This window comes from Mandrillus leucophaeus, unplaced genomic scaffold (genome assembly GCF_000951045.1).
Source record: "Mandrillus leucophaeus isolate KB7577 unplaced genomic scaffold, Mleu.le_1.0 Scaffold178, whole genome shotgun sequence".
NCBI lineage: Eukaryota > Metazoa > Chordata > Mammalia > Primates > Cercopithecidae > Mandrillus > Mandrillus leucophaeus.
In genome coordinates, this window is record NW_012101787.1 from 855,349 (window position 1) to 880,171 (window position 24,823).

Genomic DNA, 24,823 nt, shown 5'->3' on the forward strand with positions numbered 1-24,823 from the left:
CAGAAAGATAATTATATAAAATAGAGTAACTTTTTTCATTACTTATTTCTTGTAGGAATCTCCAACTGCCTCAAAACCCTGCTTTCCTGAAAATGAGTCTTCTCCCTCCTCACCAAAGCACCAAGATACAGTTAGTATGATAGAAGCATATCTTACAATGTAGTTCAGTTATTTCAATCAATTTTAGCAAGTTAATTGACTCTTAATGTAATGTTTAAATGGGCTTCTATTAAATGTCATTGGTTTTTCTAAAAAATCACAATCAAAATAAGTTTAACAGTCAGATTTTATTGATTTAAAAGTCTCCCTTTTGTTTAAAATATGGTATCTTACATGATTAAATTATATACCATATTTTTAAGTGATGAACTTATATTTGTTTTCAAAAATAAATATAAAAATTCCCAGATAATACTATCAAATTATACTTTACTCTTTTTTTCCTCAGGCCAGCAGTCCAAAGGTAAGAACCTATCCTCTCCTTCTTAATGGGCATAGACACCTTCATTTTCTGTGCTGTAAAATATATTGCCAAGTCTGTGCCAGATGAATATTGGAAATAATATAGCTCAACTGTAAGTTCTCCTAAACTGGAAAACCTCTGTGTGACTTCTCTTAAGATACCTGTCTTAACTCTGATGAAATTTTACTTGATTTCTATATTTATATTCACTCCCAGTCTTTTCTATCTGTTGCTGATCATGCTATTCCCCTTCAGTGGCTTCTGGGTTTTTTGTTGTTGTCGTTGTTGTTTTTTAAATAGAGACAGGGTCACACTCTGTTGTCCAGGCTGGAGTGTAGTAGAGCCATCATAGCTCACTGCAGCCTCAACCACCTGCCCCTCCCCCACCAGGCTCAGGTGATTCTCCCATCTCAGCCTCCCTAGTAGCTGGGACCACAGGCATGCACCAGCACCCTCTGCTAATTTTTTTGTTTGTTTGTTTGTTTGTTTTTTGAGACAGAGCCTTGCTCTGTTGCCCAGGCTGGAATGCAGTGGCACGATCTCAGCTCGCTGCAGCCTCCACCTCCCGGGTTCAAGTGATTCCTCTATCTCAGCCTGCCAAGCAGCTGGGATTACAGGCATGCACCACAACATCTGGCTAATTTTTTGTAGTTTTAGTAGAGACAGGGTTTCACTATGTTGGCCAGGCTGGTCTTGAACTCCTGCCCTCAAGTGATCCACCCACCTCAGCCTCCCAAAGTGCTGGGATTGTAGGCATGAGCCACTGTGCCTGGCCCGCTTGGGTAGTTTTTTTTTAAAATTTTTATGGAGATAAGGGGTCTTGCTATGTTGCCCAGGCTGGTCTCGATCTCCTGGCCTCAAGTGATATGCCTGCCTTGGCCTCCCAAAGTGCTGGGATTACAGATGTGAGCTACCGCGCCCAGCCTGTTTTCTTGTAGAATGAAGCCCTAAAATTCTTAATGAGCATGACAAGGCTGTGCATGCTCTGGCTCCTGAGTGCCTCCACCACCTCATCTCATATTTCCTTTTCCCTTCTTGCTTGTTGTCTTGTCACTCCGCCCTTCCCTCAGTTCCTCAAAGGAGCCTGCCTTTCAGCTCAGGGTCCTTGCGTGTGTCGTTTCCTCTGCATCCTGAAACATTCTCCCCCACATCTTTGCCTGGTTAGCTTCTATTCATTCATCAGGGCTTAGTTTGAACTTTATTTCCTCAGAGAATTTTATTCTAATTCTCTAGGTTAGGTAAAGTTTTCCTATAATACTCCTCATAGTATTTGATTATATATTATTCGATTACATAAAATAACTTGTCATTATTTATTTCTTATAGGAACCTCCAATTCTCTATTAATGTCTGTCTTCCCCCACTAGACAGAATAAAGCTTCATTAGAGCAGAAACAGTTACCCCAGTGCCATATAACAGTTACTCCCACAGTGCCATATAATAGCTGCTCAGTAAATACTTGTTGAATAAATAAATGTTAAAGCTTTTTAAAAGACAAACTTTTATTATGGCTTCTCTAGTTTATGAAATTATGACACACTGTTATTGATTGGGACACTTCAGATTTCTTAGAGGTAAAGATTTTCACAGACACTGTTTCATTTTTCTAACTCTTTCTCCATTCCCTAGTGTAATCTGGTCTTTTTGGTGCTAATCAGGGGTTGTACACATTTCCTTCTGATGTCGACTTAGGCAGTACCCCTGCCTAGAGTGGGCCTTGCTTTTTCTGTACATAGTTAAATCCTGTACCTCCATCAAGATGGACCCTTCCAGAAGGCTTTGTCAGACTAACTGTTAATGTTCTCTTATTTCTGAACTCTCAAGTCACTAATTGCATTTAATAAGTGCAAGTTATTATATGTACTTCTAGTCTCCCTACCAGGTGTTAAACTCCTAAAAGAAGTTTAAATAGAGGACAGATACTTATCTTTTGCATTATTTGCACAATACTGGGTACATAAACATTACATAAACATTACGTAACGATAAAAGGTAACATGATTTTGGTGGTTTTGGCAAGAATTGCCATATGAATCTAAGGCACTGTTACTACAGTACTCTAATCTGTCCATCTAGAAAAGGAGAAAACCCTTTAAAACTATTTTAAATGTAGGTAATATACAGTTCCCACAAAGATCTTTTACGTATTATTTTAATTTTGTTAAAAGAGATTTCCTAAGTAATCCTAGAAACAAAATTTTTTAAATGTTCCACATGCGGTTACAAGAACTGTTTGCACATTATTTCACCACCCATTGATCCATTTTCTGAAGTTTGACAGCAGCTAGACCATGCCGGACTCACAGTACCCTCTGATGGCCATCACAGGGAACTGCCTCACCAATGTTTCTTCTGTTTCAATCTTTTTTTACCTTTAGGTGAAAAAAACAAACCGCTGTGTTAATTCTACCAGAGCTGGTTCCGTTTTTCCATCACCGGACAGCATTCCTTTTTTCCTGAATGCTCTGTCCATGCTGTTGTGCCCTCCCATCGAGGTTTCTGCCCTCTGGGATGTCTCTTCACTCCCTCTGCCCTCTGGTTCCTCCTCTGCGCTTGCATGGCTTCTAGCAGTCTTGCCTCTCTTTCTCACTCTTACCCAGTTACTACAGGGAGATATTTCTCTCTTTCTTTGCGAGTTAAAATCTGATTAGTATAAAGGCTTAGTGATAAGAAAGAAGGAAGCTACAGATTTAGAAGGGGAAATTATATATAATCATTTTTAGTTCCCTAATGTCTCTTTAAAAATCCCTGCAAACTGCTCATCTATCTCTTTTAATCAAACCAGATTTAAAATTTCATCCCTTAACATAAATTTTAAACATGTTAACTTTTTCTTCTTTTCTAATTTTTAAATGATTATTGTTACTTTTTGTAGTCCCTTTAAATCTACTTGAAATAGGCAGAATATACATTTTTTAAAAACCAATAATATATTTTTCTACAATTTGACTACAATATGGATTAAATAGGTTTTTTGGGCTGCTCTAAGAAGCTATTCTTTATTTGTCCCAATGTACCTATGAGAATATGCATTTTAAATTTCCCAATTACTGAATACTGAGTAAAGTTTTAGAATATGCATTTTGGAAACGAGCTTTGATGTTGTATGTCCACTTATGGTATTAATATGCATTAATCAATTAAGAGAAAAAGACATTTTAAAATTTAATGATTATTGAAGTATTAATGGACAAGTTTGCTTATTTTTTTCATTGAATATTACTATTCTAAGCCTTTTTAAAAAACATGAATGTTTATTTTTATAACCATTGGCTCTTTAAAAAATTTATTTTTACTGAGATAAAATTTATGTAACATTAACCAGTAACCATTTTAAAAGGTACAATTCAGTGGCATTTAATATATTTACAATGTGTGTAGCTATCACCTCTGTTAGTTATAGGACATTTCATCACCCCAAAATAAAACCCATACCCATTAAAAGTCACTCCCCATTTCACCCTCTCCAGGCCCCTGTCCTTGATAACTACTAGCCTGCATTTTGTTTCTATGTATGGATTTACCCATTCTGGATGTTTCATTACACTGGTGTTTTTTCAATGATCTAGGTATAATTGTGCAAGTTTACTTGTTCTATATTTTAAAAATCTCATTATTACACAGTTAACTAAAGATGAGGATTTTGAACAGGTATATTGATTTTGGTGTACCACACTTGTTAGCCTAAATTGAGAAGTACCTACTTTACTAAAAGAATGCAACATCGATTAGAAATTCTGGAGCCTGCAAAGTAATTATGAACCTGTATAATTTTTCCGAGATTACCTAGTAGAATTTGAAGTTTATTGTCTTCTTGCCTATTAGGATAGAATAATATTGTTACTCAATTTAACCATAATTTGCTAGTCCTTATTAAAGCATTCCTGCTTATTTTTAACATAAAGTTTCTTTTAGAGTATCAAATATTTAGACCAACAAATATTCATGTATAAGTTTGTATATATTTTATGGGACTTAAGGTATTTTTTATGAAGCTTTTTTGGTAAGCAACACAAAAACATTGGGTGATTTTGACACATATTATGTAGAGAAAGTATACTAAATAGTATGAAATAAAAATCTGTTTAAGTTTTTTTTTTTTTTTTTTTGAGATGGAGTCTTGCTCTGTCGCCCAGGCTGGAGTGCAGTGGCGCGATCTTGGCTGACTGCAACGTCTGCCTCCCACGTTAAAGCAGTTCTGTGTCTCAGCCTCCCAAGTAGCTGGGATTACAGGCGCCCTCCACCATGCCCAGCTACTTTTTGTATTTTTAGTAGAGACGGGGTTTCACCATCTTAGGCTGGTCTTGAACTCCTGACCTCGTGATCGCCTGCGTTGGCCTCCCAAAGTGCTGAGATTACAGGCATGAGCCACCATGCCCTGCCTTAAATGTTTTTCCTAACTCTTACCTGTGTATCCAAACCTATATTACCCATCTGCCTATTTATTTTTATGTCAAATTCAAAAACTTATTTAAAAGTTAAAGCTTTCTCTGTTACTGACCCTGTTATATTTCTTTCTTGTTATAGTACTGTTAATTTGTTGGTAAATTACTTCATCATATATGTATTGAATACCAACTACATGCTAGATACAGTACTAGACAGTGGTTATTGATGAACATAACAGATGTGGTTCCAACTTATGGCCTAAAGGAGTGGATAATGAGTAATAAAAGTAAAAAAAAATACATAATTGTACTTTGCATCAAGTGTGTCTTAGTCCATTGGAGCTGCTATAGCAAAAATGTAAACTGAGTGGCTTATAAACAACAGAAATTTATTTCTCACAGTTCTGGTGGCTGAGGGGTGGTCCAAGATCAAGGCACTGTTAAATTCACTGTCTGGTGAGGGCACCTTCCTGGTTCATAGATGCTTCCTTTTTACTGTGTACTCACATGGCAGAAATAACAAGGGTTCCCTTTTATAAGGGCACTAATTGCATTAGCGTGGGCTTCGCCTTCATGACCTGATCATCTCCCAAAGGCCCCACCTCCACGTATCATTACATTTGATATTAGATTTTAATATACAAATTTTGGGGGACACAAACATTTAGTCTGTAGTAAGTACAGTGAGGCAAACAAACGGGCAGTCGTAAATAATGGGAAGTTTACTTAAAAGTGGTCAGGAAAAGCCCTGAAGTAACGTTGAAGCGGAGATATCACCAGCTACCCAGTTGCTCAAGCTTGGCAGTTTCCCCAAGATCTATGCTCTCGCCCTCACAAAAGTCCCTGTCAGTTTTGTCTCCTGAATCTGTCAAATTGGGCCCCTCTTCTCTCTCACTGCCACCACATTCAGGTCTTTATCATCTCTTATAGTAATGATTAAAATAGTTTTCTAGTTGGTCCCTGGTCATGGTACCCTTTCTTAGTGCATTTTTCTGCTACCTCATTTCTTGCTACTTCACCTCACCCAAAACTTTTGAAGGAATTTAAAGCCCTTCAGATATGAAATGCTGTCTTTAGCCCCTGTGCCTTTCACTGTTGGTTGTTTTTACCTCCTGCTGTTTCTGTCTAGCGGACTCCTGTTCCTTAGTTCAAGTGTCAAGTTCCCCAGGAGGCTGTCTGATTTCTTTCTCTCCCAGATTGAGTTAGGCATAACTTTCTCATAGCACGTCTCACATTGTATGGGAATTGTTCTTTGTATTTGTATGTTTTGAGTGTAGCAAATTTTGTTCTTTACATTCAAGTTAGTGATTAATACTTAGAGCATTAGTACTTGGGTCTTGATCCCTGTGACCATTTAATGAAAGTTCTGGACCTTTTCTTTGAGTGATGCATATATACATGCGTGGTTTTGTGCCAGTTTCGGTCCATCCATTGATTTGGGTGAGAATCCCTGATCCTAGACTCTTCCTTCTCATCCTTAGGCTTAGGCTGTCTGTCACTACTGCTATTCCATTCATTTTTATTCCTGATTTGATGCCTGTGTTTCCTTCCTGCCTCTGCTTTTTTTTTTTTTTTTTTTAAATAACACAAATTCAGCTGTGGCATTTTTAAAATGGGCTTAATTCCCACCTCTCTGCCTTTCCAATTCCTGTGTTCCCTAGCTCAAGTAATCAGTGCCCATCCACTCAGATTAATGTTGTTACTTAGTTCCCATATGATTGAAAGATTTGTTTTCTCCCTGCTTTTAAGGGGTGCAGGCGGCAAATTAAAAATGTTCTTATTTAACATCTTTTGTAGCTCCCTTGCTGTGATCTGTTGAAAGTCAGCCCTCAACATGAGGGTTTATGAGAAAAAGAAAAAAAAACTACACCTACTTATAATTGTGTTATTAATGTTTTTGTTGAGGAGCAACATAGTTCTTATGAAGAATGTCAGACTTGCATATCTAAGGAGATTTAAGCTGTATTTTATGAAAAAATTGCAATAAAACTTCATATGGGCCATTTCCCAAGTCCCCAGTATACCAAAAGTGTAAATTGACATAACAGTTTGTCAGCTTTGTCTACAGATGTCAGTTTTTATCAGACCAGACAAAACTTTCAGACATTGGTAGAAAAATAATATGTTTATCTCTCATGCAGAAAAATGTATATTTTCTGATTAAAGTACATTGAGAAAATATAGCGGAGTAATCAGTTAAATAGAATTGGGAATATTTCTTCCTTGTGAGAGTGCGTGTGCTTGAGTGCTTTAGTTGAATTAAAATTGACTATTTTCTTATGTACAGACAACGCATGGACTCAGCTCATTTTAATTTCATTTGCTTCTAGGAAACTAAAGCAGTGAGAAAGTGCGTCTTGATTTCCATCTGAAAGAATTTTAAGCTAACATTAACTTTAGTACAATGGCTTTTGCCTTTATAGGGTTTGATGATAAAGCTTGTGTCACTGTTTTTGACATCAGCTGGCTAGTAAATCTAGTTTATCTAGAGCAGAAGTCACAATCTGATAATATGCTTAATAAAGCACATGCTGAATTTTTTATGCTACATTAAGGCAAGTTCTCTACATCGTACCAGTTAACTTTTGAGTAATTTATTAAATACAGACACTGTATTTGGTCTACCTAGTTTTACATTTTGACAAAGTGAGTTAGTATATTGAATAATTTTCAGATTATGTAGTTGTAAAATAGCAGCAAAGTAAATCATTCCTTTTTTGTAGAATTTATCAAAGTAAATCTTTCCTTTTTTGTAGCATTGTATTACTTTGAATAGAAAGACATAAATTATTTTTCAGTGCTGCTTTGTTCATATAGAAATCTAATTTCATAGCAAAGTAATAGCTGCTGTGACTTAGGGAGAAAAGGAAGTGTTTAATTATAAAATTAAGAAAAAACTACAAAAGTATTAGGAAAGTAATATTCTTAATATATTCTAGAACTATGCATGTTACACATTGACTAATCTTTTCTTTTAAGCTAATTTTTAGAGAACGAGACCGTAAGAACTTGGACCTCATTGTCTACGTAAGTGATGTATAAACAGTATTACTCTATTCCATAGGATCAAGAGAAATATGGATTATTAAATGTAACAAAAATTGCTGAAAATGGGAAAAAGGTTCGGTAAGTACACAAGTCATTAATGTTCTTACATGATTCATCTGATTGAAATAAATTAAAAATTCTCAATATAATTATTTTAGTATAAACAATGGGTTCTGAAGAATCACCATTTGTTTTCTATGTAGTCACATATGTAAGATTGTCATGAGATTTATGAAAAATTTTCTTTGTCTTGACATATTTCCTAAGTAATATTAAGTTAAGAGGTAATGAGGCAGAGGATTCTGAGGATGCATTTGCTTTAATTTTTTTTTTTCAGTAAGCAGTAAATGCATATGGTAAAAAACAAAGGTAGACTAAGTATTGAGTGAAAAGTCAGTCCCCCAGCCATCTTTTCTTCCCCTCCTCAGAGGCAACCAGTGTTAAGTCTCCTGAATTCTAGTGCTTTCCTGCAGAGATAGGATATATATGTATATGTTTGTATGTATAGAGATTAATTTTCTAAACATCTTTTCACAGTTTATCTTGGAGGTGGTTTCACTTCTTGCTTGTAGAGCTGCCACATTGTTTTTAAATTGTTGCATAGTTGTATATTGTTTGGCTGTACTATATAGTTTATTTAGCTATTGTTTATTTGCAAGTTTTTAACTACACCTGTCTGTTGGTAGACATGTCAGTTGTGTATCATTTTTGCTAGTACATGTAATATTACATTTAGCATCTTGCATGACTTATTTTGCAAGTATGCAAATCTGCCCATAAAATAAATTTTATGAAAAGTGGAATTGCTGGGCCACTTGCAAAGTCATTTTGACAGTGTTCCAAATTGCACTGATACTGAATCTGTTTCTGCCAGAAACAGATACTGAATCTGTTTCTGCCAGAAACAGATACTGAATCTGTTTCTGCCTCCAGTAGCCGTGCATTCCTGCACACCTTTCGCCAGTTTAGTATGTTGTTAAATTCTTTGATTTTTGCCAGGAGAGAGAAGAGGGAAAGTGATGTTTTTATTTGCATTCCTTTTTAGTGTGTTACGGTATCATAAACTGTTGGTATTTCCTTTTTGTTGAATTGTCTCTTTATACCCTTTGTCTGTTTTTCTATTGGATCGTTGGATTTTTTGGTTAATGTGATTTAAGGAAATCCTAGTGATTTAAGGAAATAAACTCTATGTAATGTAAGTTGCATTTAAAGAGTTTTAAATTAACATGTAATTGAGTTTTTTAGGTTTGCTTTCGTGGAACTATTTTTTGTCAGACTTTGGTAGTTAGATTTTTTTTTAAGTGCTCTGAAATAGCTTTATAAATACTACAATTATGTATCCCTTAAACTGTTCTTTGGTAGAATTCAGTTGTGAATTCAGTCTTTATTTTTCTTTCTCCATTTTGGGAATATGTGGTGCAGATAGCTCTTTGACTACTTTCTTTGCTTTTGTTGTTTTCCTATGATTTAGACTTTCGCTACTTTTGGAATATTTTTTTCAATTTATATTTGCCTAAGGAAATCATCTATTCTATCATCTTCAAATTTATTTACATAGAGTTAAGCAAAATCTTCTTTAATTTCCTATGTATTAGTGGTTCTTAAACTTTTTGGTCTGAAGTTTCCTTTAAATGCTTAAAAATTACTGAATATTCTAAAGAGCCTTGGTCTATATCTATAACCTTATAGGTTATATCTACAGATACTGTGAGAAATTAAAACAAATTTTAAGGATAATTCTTTAAAAAATAACCCATTACAAATTGACACAAAAATTTTTTGAAGAAAAACTATGTTTTCTAAGACAAAATTTCCATGAGAAGAGAGGCATTGTTTTACATTTTTTGTAAATCTTTAGTATTTGGCTTAATGGAAAACAGCTGAATTTTCATCTCTGCTTGCAGTCAGTCTGTTGTGACATATTATTTTGTTTGAAGTATGTGAAAAAAATCCTCCCTTTCACAGCTAAAGGTGGAAAATGGAGGAATGTTTTAAGATATGTTCAGATAATTGTACATTTTCCTACTGCTCCGAAACTCTACAAATGGTAGTTTGTTGAGGGTTGGTTGTAGTGAAGACTCTGAAAAACTACAGTGAACGGTTCATACTCAGTTACTTTAAAAACTGTTGGTCTTTGTTGCATCTGAGTGAATCTTTGCCCATGCTTAATTTTATAATATCTTGTAGGTCATTTGTAAAATACTAGTTCATTAACTTTGCTCGTTTCTCAAATGTTTACACATTTTATTTTATAATATAAAAGAATCACACATCAGTGCTGTCAGAAAAGTATTGGGAAATTGTCAAATCCACTGTAGCAGATGCCAGGTATTCCAAAATTCTACTTTCTGTTTGAAAGCTTCAGTTTTTTTTTTATGGTGGTAAAAAAAATACATAAGTTTGCTATCTTAACCATTTTTAAGTGTACATCTCAGTGGTGGTAAGTATATTCACATTGTTGTGTAACAGATCTCTACAACTTTTTCATCTCATAACACTGAAACTCTATACCTACTAACACTAATTCCCTCTTTCTCCATCCCCTAGCCCTTGATAACCTTTCTGCTGTTTCTGTGATTTTGACTACCTTAGATATTTTGTATGAGTGGAATGATATGGTATATGTTTGATTGTTGTGACTAGTTTATTTTGCTTGGCGTAATGTCCTTGAGGTTCATTCATGTTGAAAGCTTTGTTGTTGTTGTTGTTGTTGTTGTTGTTGTTTTTGAGGCAGAGTCTTGCTCTGTCACCCAGGCTGGAGTGCAGTGGTGCGACCTTGGCTCACTGCAACCTCTGCCTCCCAGGTTCAAACAATTCTCCTGCCTCAGCCTCCCAAGTAGCTGGGATTACAGGCGTGTGCCACTACGCCTGGCTAATTTTTGTGTTTTTAGTAGAGACGGGGTTTCACCATGTTGACCAGGCTGGTCTTGAACTCCTGACCTCAGGTGATCCACACGTCTCAGCCTCCCAAAATGCTAGGATTACAGGTATGAGCTACCACGCCCAGCCTCATGTTAAAAGTTTTAATTTTTTATTGCCTATAAATATTATTTGTTTTCTTTGAAAACTTCATTTATTTTTAAGGTAATGTTTGCCTGCCACATATCCAAGTCTGAATAACTATAGTATGTACATCAGTTGTTTTTTCAGGAGAAAAAACTGGGTTCCAGGAAAAAAAAAATGTGACTAATTCACCTTGCAACTAAGTCACACAAGTGCTTAGTCCTTGAGATAATGGTCATTATTTCACTATTTAAATATTCAATATTTGTTCTCAGATATATATTTACTAGTTCTACAGTTTTTCTCATTTTGAAAATTGAACTAAAAAAGCTTACTTAAAGTGGAAATAGGCTAATTTAAGTATTTGTCATAGTAGGGAGTCAGTAGATGATATCTAAAGAAATAGAAGACTGAGAGTATAAAATGAATTTACAAAAAATTAAAATACTTCCAAAATATCTTGCGATCCAGAAAATGAAATAATGAAGACAGAAAAAGCACCATCTATAATACCAATATCAGTAAATGTATAAACTCATCTATTGAAAGAAAAAGTTGCTCAGACTGAAGCATAAAAAAGCAAAACTTAACCAAATTTTATATATAAAAGAAACACCAAAAGATGATTGAGAAAAGTTGAAAAAAAAAAAAGCAATAAAGTATGTTGAAGGTATAGAAAGTAAAGCAAGACTAGGGATCTCAGTAGCAAAGTTCATCCCAGCGGGAGAGCATAAAGCATTACGAAGGTAGTATTTAAAATGGTAAAGCATATGGAGAAGTCCACAGTGAAGATGTAATTATAGGAATCACCATTTACCAAATAAAGTAGCATTAACAAACATAAGCAAAAAAACACAGGAAATAAATGGAAACATAGAAACTTAGTAGTAATTAACTTTATTTCACTTCTCTTAATCCATAAAGTTCAAGTAGACATAAAAAGTAATTTTTTAAAAAATAGGTCTCATTGATAGATACTAAATTCTAGATTCTGAAAACAGAAAATAAACCTCCTTTAGAGGTTTTTATAAAGTTGGCCATATGTTTGGCTATAAGGAAAGCTTTAATAAATCCATGCGGTAGACAGATTTGACATTCATTTTAGCTTCCTAGCAACTGTGTCCTCATCATATAGGGTAATTTTAATTTATTTTCCTACTTGTAAACACTGATTCATACCTTCCATTTGAAAAGTACCGTGCTAGGCCTGAGGTAGATAAAAAAATAAAAACTGTTTTCTTTTTTCAAATAATTTACAATTCCTATGACAGAAACATTTACATAAAGATCTCTAATATGATAAGGGAGAAGTTGAGGGGAATCTGGCTGGGGTATAGTATTCAAAAGCTTTAAAGTTCTAAATGGGTCAACTGATAATAGCATATGCTATGTGAGGCGTACCTCTGTATCTGGAGATAGCATAGTAGGTAAGTGGACAGTTTCTTTAAAAGCCCCGTGTTACACCAAAGTCTTAACATTGGTTACCTCTGGAGTATGGATTGAAGGAGAAGAAATGGGATTCCCTTTCCTTTACACATTTTGTATTCAGAGTTTTTGCGCACCATATATGTGTTGCTTTTGTAATATAGGAAACTTTTTTTTTAATGTCATGTGGTCTATCAGTGTACAATTATCAGTATGCTTGTAATGTACCTAGTACCTACTACCTGGGTACTCCAACCCAATTAGGGGAAGGCAGATCACCAAGAAATGTAAAACAGTCTGTGTAAAGAATTAGGTGAGTGAGGGGAAGTGTGTTTGTCTGATTTTTACTTCTGAGTAAGAATTCTTGACAAATACGATATTCCATTTGTGTGACTTTAAAATAAATTAGTGTCTTTGATCACAAAGTGCTGTATTAATTTCACGTGAACATAATTACCTGCATCATTCATTCATAGTTATTTGTGATAACTTACTTCTCTGATTAACTTCATTTGTTTTGGGGCCTTCATTATCAGGTTTGAACCATAAAATGACTATAAATTTCATTAGTATCTATCCCCAACAAAAACAACTAAAATGTCAACAAGGGCTGTAAATCGTAGATAACATTGATAAGAGCTAAGTAGGTGTTAATTTTTTGAATTTGGCTGAAAGAACTCGAGATTGGAGCTTTAATCGGTCATCCTTATAATTACAGAAAGAACTGGTTGTCTTCTTGGGCGGTGTTGCAGGGTTCTTCTTTACTTTTTACCAAAACTCAAGGAAGTAGCACAAGTTGGGTAAGTATTTCTTCTCTTTGGAGATTTTATACATTTAAATTATGTGAATAGTATTGTACCTGAATTTCAAAAGGTAATTTCCAGAGTCCTTTTAGTTACAGCTAGTGTGCAAATAAAAATAACTAAAATGTTCTTAAAGGTTCATTTTAACTTATGAGAGAAAAAAAGGAGTGAGTAGGACAGTCTAATTAGTGGTATTATTAAAATCAATAGATTCTGTTTTATCCATTCAACTGAAAAGTGGGCTCATTACTTGGGCATTATAGAGCAAATACATTTCTTGATTCATTTTCAGGATATTAAAGCTTTGCTGTGTTTGTGACTCTGCTCCTTCAGATATTTAGTCAGAAAATAAGCAGTAATGTGGCAAGCTGTATCTTGAATTGTGATCTGACCACTGGTTATGAATCAGTGTTTCAGGTGTCAGTGTCTGGTTTGTCAGCCAGCTTTCAAAAGAAAAAGAAATGTCACCATTACTTTTGGGATTTTGAAGCTTTTTACATATTTGAGTGCTTACTATCATTACTCTACTCTTCAGTTATTTGTAATACAAACATTAAAAATTATAATTTGTGACACATAATAGCTACATTTTTTGAATGCTCATTATGTATCCCACATATGTTCTCGGTGCAGAGGATTGTGTCTATATTGTCTCCTTAACGCTGGGATAGCTATTGCTCTGATCTCGCCCTTCCCCCATCATAGATGAGAAAATGAGGTATAAAACAGTTAAGTATAATAATTTGCTCAAGGTCTTACAGCTACCAAGTGGCAGATCTGGGTTTAGAACTTTGGCTTTTTGGCTCTAGAATCCATGTTCTGGCTATTTATGAAAGTTTTTGGTAATTGAATTTGAAGTGCAGTGCTCAAGTAAAATTTAAAATAAAGGTATTCTGAATGTATTTTGTCTACCTCATATTCTACTGTAACCAATATTTTATTACAATTAATGAGTTTCTTTAAAATTAATACAAAACCTATGGGTCTTATGTTTGATGAAAGAAAAGTCCGTTTATAAAATTTAAGCAAATTTTAGTTGTCCACATTTATCACGCAGCCATGCAACATGGTTCTGAACCCCAAATGCCATAGAACATGTTAGTCCTCAGCTTCTCTGATGAGGAAACCTAAAAATCCACATGAATTGAGCATGGATGTGAACATTCTAGATAGTTCCTTCTGTTTTGCTTTTCTAATCCTTTAATTTGCTCCCTCTTCGGCCATTCCAGTGGAAATGACCTGTGAAAGGGTTAAAATTCTGGTTTGATATATCTTAAAGTAAATGGATAATTATGTCTTTCTCCTTTTCCCCAAGGTGAAACGTGGGGCTCTTTCGCATTAATGCATTTCTAGAGCACTGTGTAATTGTTTCTTTCTTCCTACTTATGGCTCAACTTTTATTTGAAATTGAGTGAAGAAAACGGATGAAAGAAAAGGAATGGAGAAGCAATAATAGATTAATAAGGCTTTTTTGAAAGTATCTGAAGACAGCTGGATAGTGATCACTTATTTGATAATTACTGATACTTAAAGATTGAAGGTTGTGGCAGGTACAGATGAAACCAGTAGACAGAGCATCCTATAGGTGGGCAGGTTTGTACGTGATTTAAATGAAATGAAAACTTTGAATTTAAAGATGTTAAATGAATACCTTCTAGTACATAATCGTTAGCACAGGATGGTAACTTTTTTTTTTTTTTAATTGAAAATTTTCACTCTAGAAGATCTTACATGATTCAGAACTCATGATTAAAACTAGTACTGACAAAGGAGGTGAGGTATTTGTGTTTATCAGCCAAGGTTGTATTACTGTGTTACCATGTAGCAATAACCAAAACATAGTTTAAAATTTACCGAACTAATTTTGAAATTTTAGAATTCTCAATGAATTTTTAATTATAGGGAGTCGCTATTTTAATTTTTATCTTTCAAATGACATCTTATTACTATTGATATAGTATTAATAATATAATCATTTCAGATAGGTATAATTTAAAAAAACATAACCACACCATTTTATAGTCTCAGTAAAGACTAAACAAGATTAAAAATGTGGTAAAATGCTTCGTTGTACAGTCAATTCTTAATTTGTATTTTATGACTAATTTTAAAACCTCAGACTGTTTTGCTTCACCCATCGCTACATATTTAAGGGAACGAGAACTAATTTGAATGGCCTAAGTAAAAGGAAGTAAGATTATTTAAAAATCATGTAAGTGTGTATAATGTATTATGACCCCACAATATTCATAAATAACAAAATTTAGAGAAACAGGATGCTCTTTAACTCTGGAATTGGGATTATTGAAAGAAATGTTAAAGAATTCTAGCCTTGTTGATCTGCTCGGTCACCGACTAGATCTGTTATAAGTAAAATGTATTCTCTTTATACAGCAGAATCACATCTTATCCGAGGATAAGATTCTAAGGCTAAAATATAAGCCAAAAAACCAACAGTCACTTCAAGTGAAAACTGCTCTTGAATATTCCTTTAGGAAGATGCTATACAGAAGCTGATCTCTAGCGGAGCCCGTATTTCCTTTGGTGTTAGGAGGAATAACTTTTCCTTCAGTCGAGTTTGAATGGCTTATGTTAAGGGGCCACATTACAGGAGAAATCTGTATAGTTCTTTAAAAATTAGATTCACACTTAGTACAAAAACTTGAGATCCACTTGAGGAAACAGCAGGTTCAAATCTTGTACTCACTAGAGGGCATGTACTCATTGATGGAACACTGAGCAGAGTCACCCATGCTATTCAAAGTTCTTTTTTTTAAAAATTATTCTTGGTTTGTATTGATTTTTTTTTTCAGACAGTAGATGGTTTAAATTGAGTAAATGAAATGCACAGAGGCTGCATGCAATTTCGCTTTATAAGAAATATTTTACATTGGTGCTGCCTCATCCAAAAATCTAGTGAGCCTTTTCTTCTCTAGGGCAGATACCTTCCAGTGGTTTTCTGGAATGGAAAACAGTTACCTACTGGATTGCTGTATCAGTAACATAAACTTACATTTGCTTTTTTCTCACCTCATTTCACCTCGGAAATATATGTGTGTATAGTTTGTTTGTTTGTTCAACAGACCTAAAAGCCTGCTGTGTTCTGGGCATTGTTAAGCTTTGGGTTTAGAAAGAAATAACATGGTCCCTGTCTTCAAAGTTTACGTAGTAGTGGGGAAGACTGACAAGTGAACACGTTCAGTGTAACATGACATATGTTGTGCTTCTTTTCAGTTATCATTCACAATATTCCTTGAGCATTTAAAAAATCAACCCATAAATATTGGTAGTTATTCAAACATTCATTTGTACATGCTTTCAGATTTCTAAAAATAGTCACTCTTTGGGCCAGATAATTATTTGTTGTAGGGGGGCTGTCCTGTGCACGGTAGGGTGTTTAGTAGATGACTAGCACCCTGCCTCTAGTTGTGACAACTAAAAATATCTCCAAACGTCACCAGATGTCCCCCAGAGGACAAAATTCCCTGTCTCCTAGAGGAAGTATCAGTGTCCTAGAGGAAGGGAAAGGCAGGTGAGATGGTAGGGCTACTCCCAAGAGATGACTTGGAAAGGGACACCAGAAGATACTACTCAGCAGGGCATGAGGAGGAAGCTAGGGGGTTTTGGACAGGGTCTAATTTAGATCGTGAAGGGCCTAACGTGACTCCTGTCAATGGCTAACACAAGTCTGTTTAAGATAAATTCTATAAAGCATTCATCTTAAAAATAAAACATAAATTTATATAATAATCATCAGGATAAATTCTAGGACCTTTGCAAAGATATTTGGAAGTTGAGCTTTGCTTGTGTTGTATGTCTTCATATAGAGTTGTATCTTTGTCTTGTCTGGTTCCATTATGCTTTTCTCTTGTGTGTCATTTTGCTGTTATGCATTGTTATGACATCATCATTTTCTTCCCTTTTCCATCAAGTCCTTCTGCCAACAAAGCTCAGTCTCTGAGCTCTTGCTTTCGCTGCTTTCTTCTTGGAAAAACTCTGTCCGTCGTCGGCCTGCTGTTGCATATGTAAAGTCTGATCCTGTTTCAGCTGTCACTGTATGTGTTCCTGTTGCATGCCCTTTGCCACAATAATTATGTTTTCTTTGCCATGAATACGTTGGTGGGGAGGTTGATTACAGTAGAGAAAAGTGGGACTAGATTTTGGAAAATAATAACTAACAAAATGTTGCCAACTATAGTGATTGCATTTTTTTTTTTTTTGCAATATTCCATGTCATGTCATTGTATTTATATTCAATTGCTATATCTTATTTGGTTTCTTGTTTGTATCTTAGCTTAGAGCTAACCATCTACAGTGTGTATAATGACAACAAATTAAATAATTGATTTTTGTCATTTTGTTAAATATATGTTCAAATTTGATAACATTTGCAGTACATCATTTCTGTTCAGGAAGTTATCTGTGCCCAACATACAGCTTTATGTTTAATTTGTCTTTTGATTGACAATGCTACTTCAGGCAAAGACTTTGTAGGATACAGTTACAATTTCTATTGTGATTTTTATTATGATTCCACAAATAAATTCCATGTAATATCTCAAAATTTTCATTGACTCCACTAATAAATTTTATTATTAATCCTAAATTTTGTTTAAGTTCACACTGCTAGCTAAAAAGATGTAAAAGGGAGCAGGTTGAGGCAAACTCTATTTTAAATGTGAAGCTCCTGAATAGAGTTACTGAGATTACAAATAGTGAATAAGTTATCATAAAGTTGGGTAAGATAATTTCTAATGACAAGTTAATTTGATTTGAAATATTTTAGCAAATGAAATTCTCTGTAGGAAATATTTATAACAGATTTTTATGATCTTTAGATTACAATTCAGTAGACTTTAGAGGTTTTAAAGCCTTTAAACTTTTCAATACCATGGGAATGTTACTTTTTATTCTTAGTTAACAGACTAAACAGAAATTTAAAGATGTCAAGGTACAGAGTAAATGTATATTTAACATAAATTTTATACTACTTTTGCTAATCTTTTCCTTACCTAGTTAAGAAAATGTAATAGCTAGCTAAGTACTTCTGAACCCACCCATAACAACTGTCTTCCCGTTCTTTTTGTAGTTCCTCATTAAATTGCTGAAGCTTTATAGCATCTGTCTTTAGTTACAGTTTCTGACAAAGATAAAAGAATATGGGACTTAGTGTTTTCTGTTTCCACAACTTGTTGTTAACAGCATAACTACTGAATAAGGAAATACTTCTGAAAGCACAAAATCAGGTTTAGAGAATGTTTATTAGTTGGAAAATGCACTTGTTATCTACCTGATACTGTTTATTACATATGTAAGAGTATTGCCTTTGTGTACATAGCATTTTACATAGTCGTGTATAGTCTAGGATAAATTCCAAGATGCAGAACTGCCAAGCCAAAGTATACATGCATTTGTAAATTTGCAAATATAGCATTACCAATTTTTCTTTTCTAGGAGTAGTTCCAATTTATATCCCACTTGCATATGAGGCCTTTTTAGTCTATAGCCTCACCAACATAGTTTTGAAAAAAAAAATTTTCCCATTCTGATGGGTAAAAAAATATTTCAGTTTGGCTTTTCATATGTATATATATATTTATTTTATATTATGATGGAAGTTGAGTCATTTTATTTTGTTTTCTATGAATTGTGTATTCATATATTCTAGATATTTTTCAATTTCTAAAGTAGAAATTGTTACTTTATAATAGAGAAAAAAGAATTTGAGAAAATCTGTTTGATTTATTGTTAACAATATAAAATTGTCCTTAATTCTTTTTGAATACGCATATATGTGAGTATCACATGAAGGTTTTTTTCTTTTTCAAAAATGAAGTTCGGCAGTAATCAGTCCAAACCAGAGTTCACGGTGGACCTGAAGGGGGCAACAATTGAGATGGCTTCCAAGGATAAATCCAGCAAAAAGAATGTATTTGAGGTAATACATTTTTTTCTAAGTATAACACGTTCTAAACTGTAGTAATTGGATGTTCTGTTTTTTGAGCTATTTTGAGAAATAGTCTTTCATTGTGACTAGTTAAGGCAAAGTTGGTGATTAAGTTAGATGGTATTGTAATTTAAGAAAACTGGTGTAAAAACTGGCTTTATTTGCATAAGTTGTTTGAACTCAGACCGTATATTACAAGCCTTTGTTTCACAAATCCTGTCTTTTCCCAGCAATAATAAAAAGGATGTGGTTCTCTTTACTTACCAAATCTAATATTAAAAAGTAAATTAAGGGGAATGTTGATAATGGGGGAATGCATGTGGGGGTGGGCAGGGTGTGTATGGGATATCTCTATGTCTTCTCAATTTTTCTAGAACCAAAAACTGATCTAAAAGTAAAGTTTTTTTTTTTTTTAAACCTTTCCATTTTATCTTTCAAACCCTCCCCAGCAATATATGATCTGTATTAGTTACTTATTGCTGCATAAGAGACCACCTCAAAACTTAGTAGTTTAAGAAAAGAACATTTTGTTTGCTCAGCCTGACCTGGGCTGAGCTGGGTGATTTTTCTTCTTATCTCACTGAGGACTATTCATGAGGCTTCAGTCATCTAGTGGCTTGATTGGAACTGGATGGTATAAGGTGACCTCATGGCTAGTAGTGGTGCCCGCCGTTGGCTAGGCCGCCTTGTCCACAAGATCTCTCATTCTCAAAGGAGCTACCCTAGGCTGCATCAAGTGACAGCTTCAGGATTCCAAGAGGGTGTGAGGGTGGAACCTGCAAGGCTTCTCAAGACCTAGATTTGGAAGTCACACATTACTTTTAGAGTATTCATTGGTTAAGACTGTTCAGGAGACTATCCAAGTATTCAGAGTTGTGGGAAGAGAGGCAGCCTATTGACAGAAGAGCAACAATGTCTGTTCCATTCCAGAAGGGTGTGATTACAGAGATCCAACCAGAGACGACAACTGCTTTTGTGGACAGCCTTCAAGATCCCAGCCTCTTTTTGTAGTCTCATGTCTCAGGCCTTTCCTGTTTTGTTGTGTAGACAGATTGGTTTAATTGCTATTTTCCAAGTGGAGCCCAGGTTTTCCGGTCTGATTTTTACTCTTTATTGTTCTGCCTCGAGCACCAACCCGTGCCAATCTCTCCATGCCAAATGCTCCCTTTCTTCCAAGACTCATGACAACCATCACCGTAATAATGAGGCTGCTACTTTATTTACAACAATAAATATTTATTTTTAAATAAATATTTAAAAATAATATTTATTTTAGTGTACCTGTGTTATCATTTGTCAATTATTTCTCTCATTAGATAATTACAATTTTTTTTTCTTTTTCCCTGAAGTAGAGAGACTATGTTTTTCCTTTAAATAACCTGTAACAGAGCAGAGTATCTTATGTGCAGTAAACATTCAATATTGGTAAACTGGCTTGACCAACTCCAGAAGATTGCATGAAAGAAGTCACTATTTCCTGAATTAGCCTTGTAGTTTCAAAAGGTAATCAAGAATAAAAATGGTTTCATGGTCAAGTAAATTTGGGAAGCAGTGTATATTTTATTCCTATATTCCCTAGAACATCAAAAGCCTGTGACATCTTGAAGGAGAGAATCTAGTTAGATTTTCTTCAATCCAGTATTTTCCAGGTTAATATTATATAACTTTTTCAAAAATTTATTTTTTGAGGGCACCTTTTAAAAACGTTATTTGTGAAACTGTTTGAGGAATACATCTTTCAGAATGTTGTTTGGGAAACATTGCCATATCTTCCTCTAGGAAAAAAAAAATCAGTTTTTAATCAGAAAATGGGAGGAGTGCTTTCCACAAATGTGTCAAAATTCTTCCTCACTTAAGTGTAAGAAACCTTGCAAAACAGAGATTATACATAAATTAGTTATTGCCTTCGTATAGAATAATACATAGTATTCTTTCTTCAGCTCATGATCTGACACTTAATTTAGTAATACTTCTGCCCAAAAGGGGTGTGACATTTATGCCTGCTCTTTGTACTAAGCCATTATATTTACCTACTAAGTAGGAAATATTGAAAGTCTTTATGTATTCTTTCTTCTGTATTTTTTAGCCAGAGAGAAAAAAATTTCTCAGGTTGTGTAAAAATATCAGAGATTTTATTTCTTTATTCTAATTTAGAATGCACCACTTTGATACTTGAACGGATTTTTAAGTGATAAACGTACAAGTTTCAGCAGGTTTTATGGCATTTGTGTGATGGTGTTTGGGATCCTAAATTATTAGATTTTATGAGAATTTATTGTGAGAAACAACTTTGTTTTTTTATTCAACTGATATTATTTCAAACCAAAAAGGTATTCCATAGCTGTGTAGTACTTTAACCTTACATCATTGTTACATAATATATGGCAGCTACTCTTGGTGGTTTTGTTAACTTTGAATTAAAGGTATGCATGTATTTTGCTGAAAGCACAAACCAACCATACTCTTTTTCTCCCTGCTTTTCTCTAAAGCTGAAAACTCGACAAGGGACAGAACTGCTAATTCAGTCCGACAATGACACTGTTATTAATGATTGGTTTAAAGTTCTTAGTAGTACAATCAATAATCAGGTATGTCTTTGACTTAGGTAAAATTTTTACTTCAGAGCTTTTTTTTTTTTTTTTAAATTGCTTATTGTATATCCGGATTGCAATCTATATGTGAAAAGACACTTTATATATGTTTTGACAGAGGTGGAAAAAACAATGGTCAATTTAGCAGCCCCCCAGGCCTGGTGAATGATTTAACATTCTCACTTATGTGATGTTTGCTACCAGTGGATTTGAAATAATGTTCCCATCAGGCATTGGCTGAAAAAAAAATAGTTCAAAAAGAAGGGGTAAATAGTGCTTAGTACATAGTATTTATTCAATAACTGAGTGAGTTGGAAATAATACTATTTGGTGGAAGAAGTCTGAGGCGAGCTTGTGAAATGAAAGAAGCTGTAGGCTTTTCATTAGCACTTTTTCTTTTCTAGTGACCGTTCTCTAGTTTTTCTGCCCCTCCCCTCCAAGCTATTCATACCCTTGTGTTCCTGGTATATTTCTTCTTCTTTGTATACAACAACCAGAAAGAATCCCAGGCTTACATTCTGCAGGTATATTAGTAAGAACATTAGTAAGGAGCTGGAGGCTGTACTTTTTTTATTTGAAACAGGATCTCATTATCACCCAGGCTGGAGCAGTGGCACAATCATAGCTCACTGCAGCCTTGAACTCCTTGGCTCCAGCCATCCTCCCATTCAGCCTCCCAAGTAGCTGAGACTACAAGTGTGCGCCACCGTGCCTGGCTTGCACTTTTTTATACTCTGTATTCTCCTTTTCGCCTTCTGCCATATGGGGACATGACTCTTCATTGAGGATCATATTATATTAATAACAGAGAAATGAAAGATACTATTTATGGGAAGTAAAAGAGAACTTTACCTCTTCTAGCAAATTAGTTATGAAGCTATATATAAATTCTTCCTTTGGAGTTTATAATATTGCCTGATATTTCTGAATCTTGTCCTTTCTTTTCTGTTTATTCCTGAAACCATGAGGGCAGGCCTTTATATCTTAATACCAAAATAAGAGTAACGTCCTGAACAGTTTTTTTCCCTATTTAATCTCACCTGTCACTGATTCATCCTTAATGCCGTTGCCATATGAAACTTCCTAATGTCAATTTTCTAATCCCCTGCGGCTCAGAAACTTTCTGTGATTCATTAAAATTCAACAGTGTAGGCCCAATCTATCTTTTCAAAATGTACCTTCGATTTTACCCAATATGGACTTTCAACTCTAGTCACAGTAGTCTGTTCACTGTCTCTTGAAAGCAAGTATGTGTGCATTCATTTAACAAATATGTGAATGCCGTCTGCACTGGGGCCATAGCAGCACACAGTCAGATACTGCACTTTCCTAGGCTGAGGTTATAGCCACAGACAGATGATTATTCAAGACAGATAACAGTTAATAAAATGAAATGTGATGAGTGTTATGATGGTAGGAGGTGTACAGCATTCTGTAAAAATACTGATTGGGGCAAACCTAGTGTATTAGTTAGGGAAGGCCTTGCAGAGAAAGTAGATTTTTGTAATTGAGACCTACAGGCTCAGGGAATAAGCCAAGTGAAGAGAGATGATTTTATATATACGTACACACATACACACACACACACACACGTACACACGTTTCTTTTGTTGTTGTTTTAAGACAGAGTCTTGCTCTGTCACCCAGGCTGGAGTGCAATGGCATGATCTCAGCTCACAGCACCCTCCGTCTCCCGGGTTCAAGTGATTCTCCTGTCTCAGTCTCCCAAGTAGCTGGGATAACAGGCACCCACCACCACACCTGCCTGAGTTTTTGTATTTTTAGTAGAGATGAGGTTTCACCATGTTGTCCAGGCTGCTCTTGAATTCCTGACCTCAAGTGATCTGCCCGCCTTTGCCTCCCAAAGTGCTAGGATTACAGGTGTGGAGCCACTGCAGCTGGCCTGTATTTTTGATTAAGAAATTTTAAAATACATACTGTTTCCAAAGTGTCAGAAGATACCAAGGACTAAATGTAGCAAGAGGTGCAAGAACTTTGCAGGGAAAATTACAAATCTTTATTGAGAGACACTGAAGAAAACCTAAGTAAATGAGAAGTATATCCTGTTCATGCATTTAAAGATTCAATAATACAAAGATATAACATTCTTCCAAATGATTTATAGACTTGAGATTTTTGAATCTCATTTAAAATCCCAGTAGTTTTTCTGGTAGAACTTGAAAAGCTTATTCTAAAATTTATATAGAAATGCAAAAAGCTAAGAATACCTAAGATACTATTGAAGAAGAAAGAAAAAGGACTTGCACTATCATACGTCGTCTTTGAAAAGCCATATTCCTTAATAAAGTGTGGTATCCATGCAGGGATAGGCATACGTACCTCTGAAACCATGAAGAACCTAGAAACAGACCCACGTACCTGTGGACACGTTTTGCCAGATAGAGCACTGTAGAGGAAGCAAATGGTGCTGGTGCAGCTGGGAATCCAAGAAAAAACTGGAACCCTTCCTTACACCATCCACAAAAATGAATTCCTGGTGGAGTAAAGATCTCCATGTGACGGCAGAGCAAAGGTTTTTAGTTTTGAGAACTCAGTCATTCTTTAGTCTGTACAAGTGACCTTAGTTAAGTTATAGATGAGCTCTAGAATTTCTTTTTTTCTGTTTTTTTTTTGAGACAGAGCCTTACTCTCTCGTCCAGGCTAGACTGCAATGGCGCAATCTTGACTCACTGCAGTCTCTGCCTCCCAGATTCACACAATTCTCCTGCCTCAGCCTCCCGAGTAGCTGGGATTCCAGGCGTGTGCTACCACGCCTGGCTACTTTTTGTATTTTTAGTAGAGGCGGGGTTTCATGATGTTGGCCAGGCTGGTCTCAAACTCCTAACCTCAGGTCATTTGCCTGCCTCGGCCTCCCAAAGTGCTGGGATTACAGGTGTGAGCCACCACGCCTGGCCGCTCTATGATTTCTTTCAGTTGACAACCATGAGTCTGGAGGATGAGTCTTGTCCTGTTGTTACAGGGCAATACTCTTGTCAGGTCCGTGTGTAGAAGTCTTGTACTGTTGTCAGAGAATGTAGCTCTATTGTGTTTTTCACCATAAATTATAGCCTTACCTTTTAACTGTTAGTGTCACTAAAAGTTGATTAAAATTAGGCAAGGTAGCGTCATCATCAGTGTAAACTAACATTATCCT

At 35.1% G+C, this 24,823-nt stretch overlaps 1 protein-coding gene across 5 annotated transcripts in view; it reads left to right on the forward strand.

Annotated features, from left to right (window-relative positions):
- Positions 1-24,823, forward strand: part of ARHGAP12 (Rho GTPase activating protein 12) — a 99,657-nt gene that overhangs the window by 66,610 nt on the left and 8,224 nt on the right. For 2 of the 5 annotated variants that reach the window (XM_011977303.1, XM_011977306.1), the window contains 6 exons: positions 56-130; positions 449-463; positions 7,917-7,978; positions 13,047-13,128; positions 18,968-19,069; positions 21,568-21,666. In XM_011977303.1, coding sequence (XP_011832693.1) covers positions 56-130; positions 449-463; positions 7,917-7,978; positions 13,047-13,128; positions 18,968-19,069; positions 21,568-21,666 — 435 coding nt within the window. The remainder of the gene's footprint in view (positions 1-55; positions 131-448; positions 464-7,916; positions 7,979-13,046; positions 13,129-18,967; positions 19,070-21,567; positions 21,667-24,823) is intronic. The other 3 variants (XM_011977305.1, XM_011977307.1, XM_011977304.1) reach the window with 2 other exon arrangements.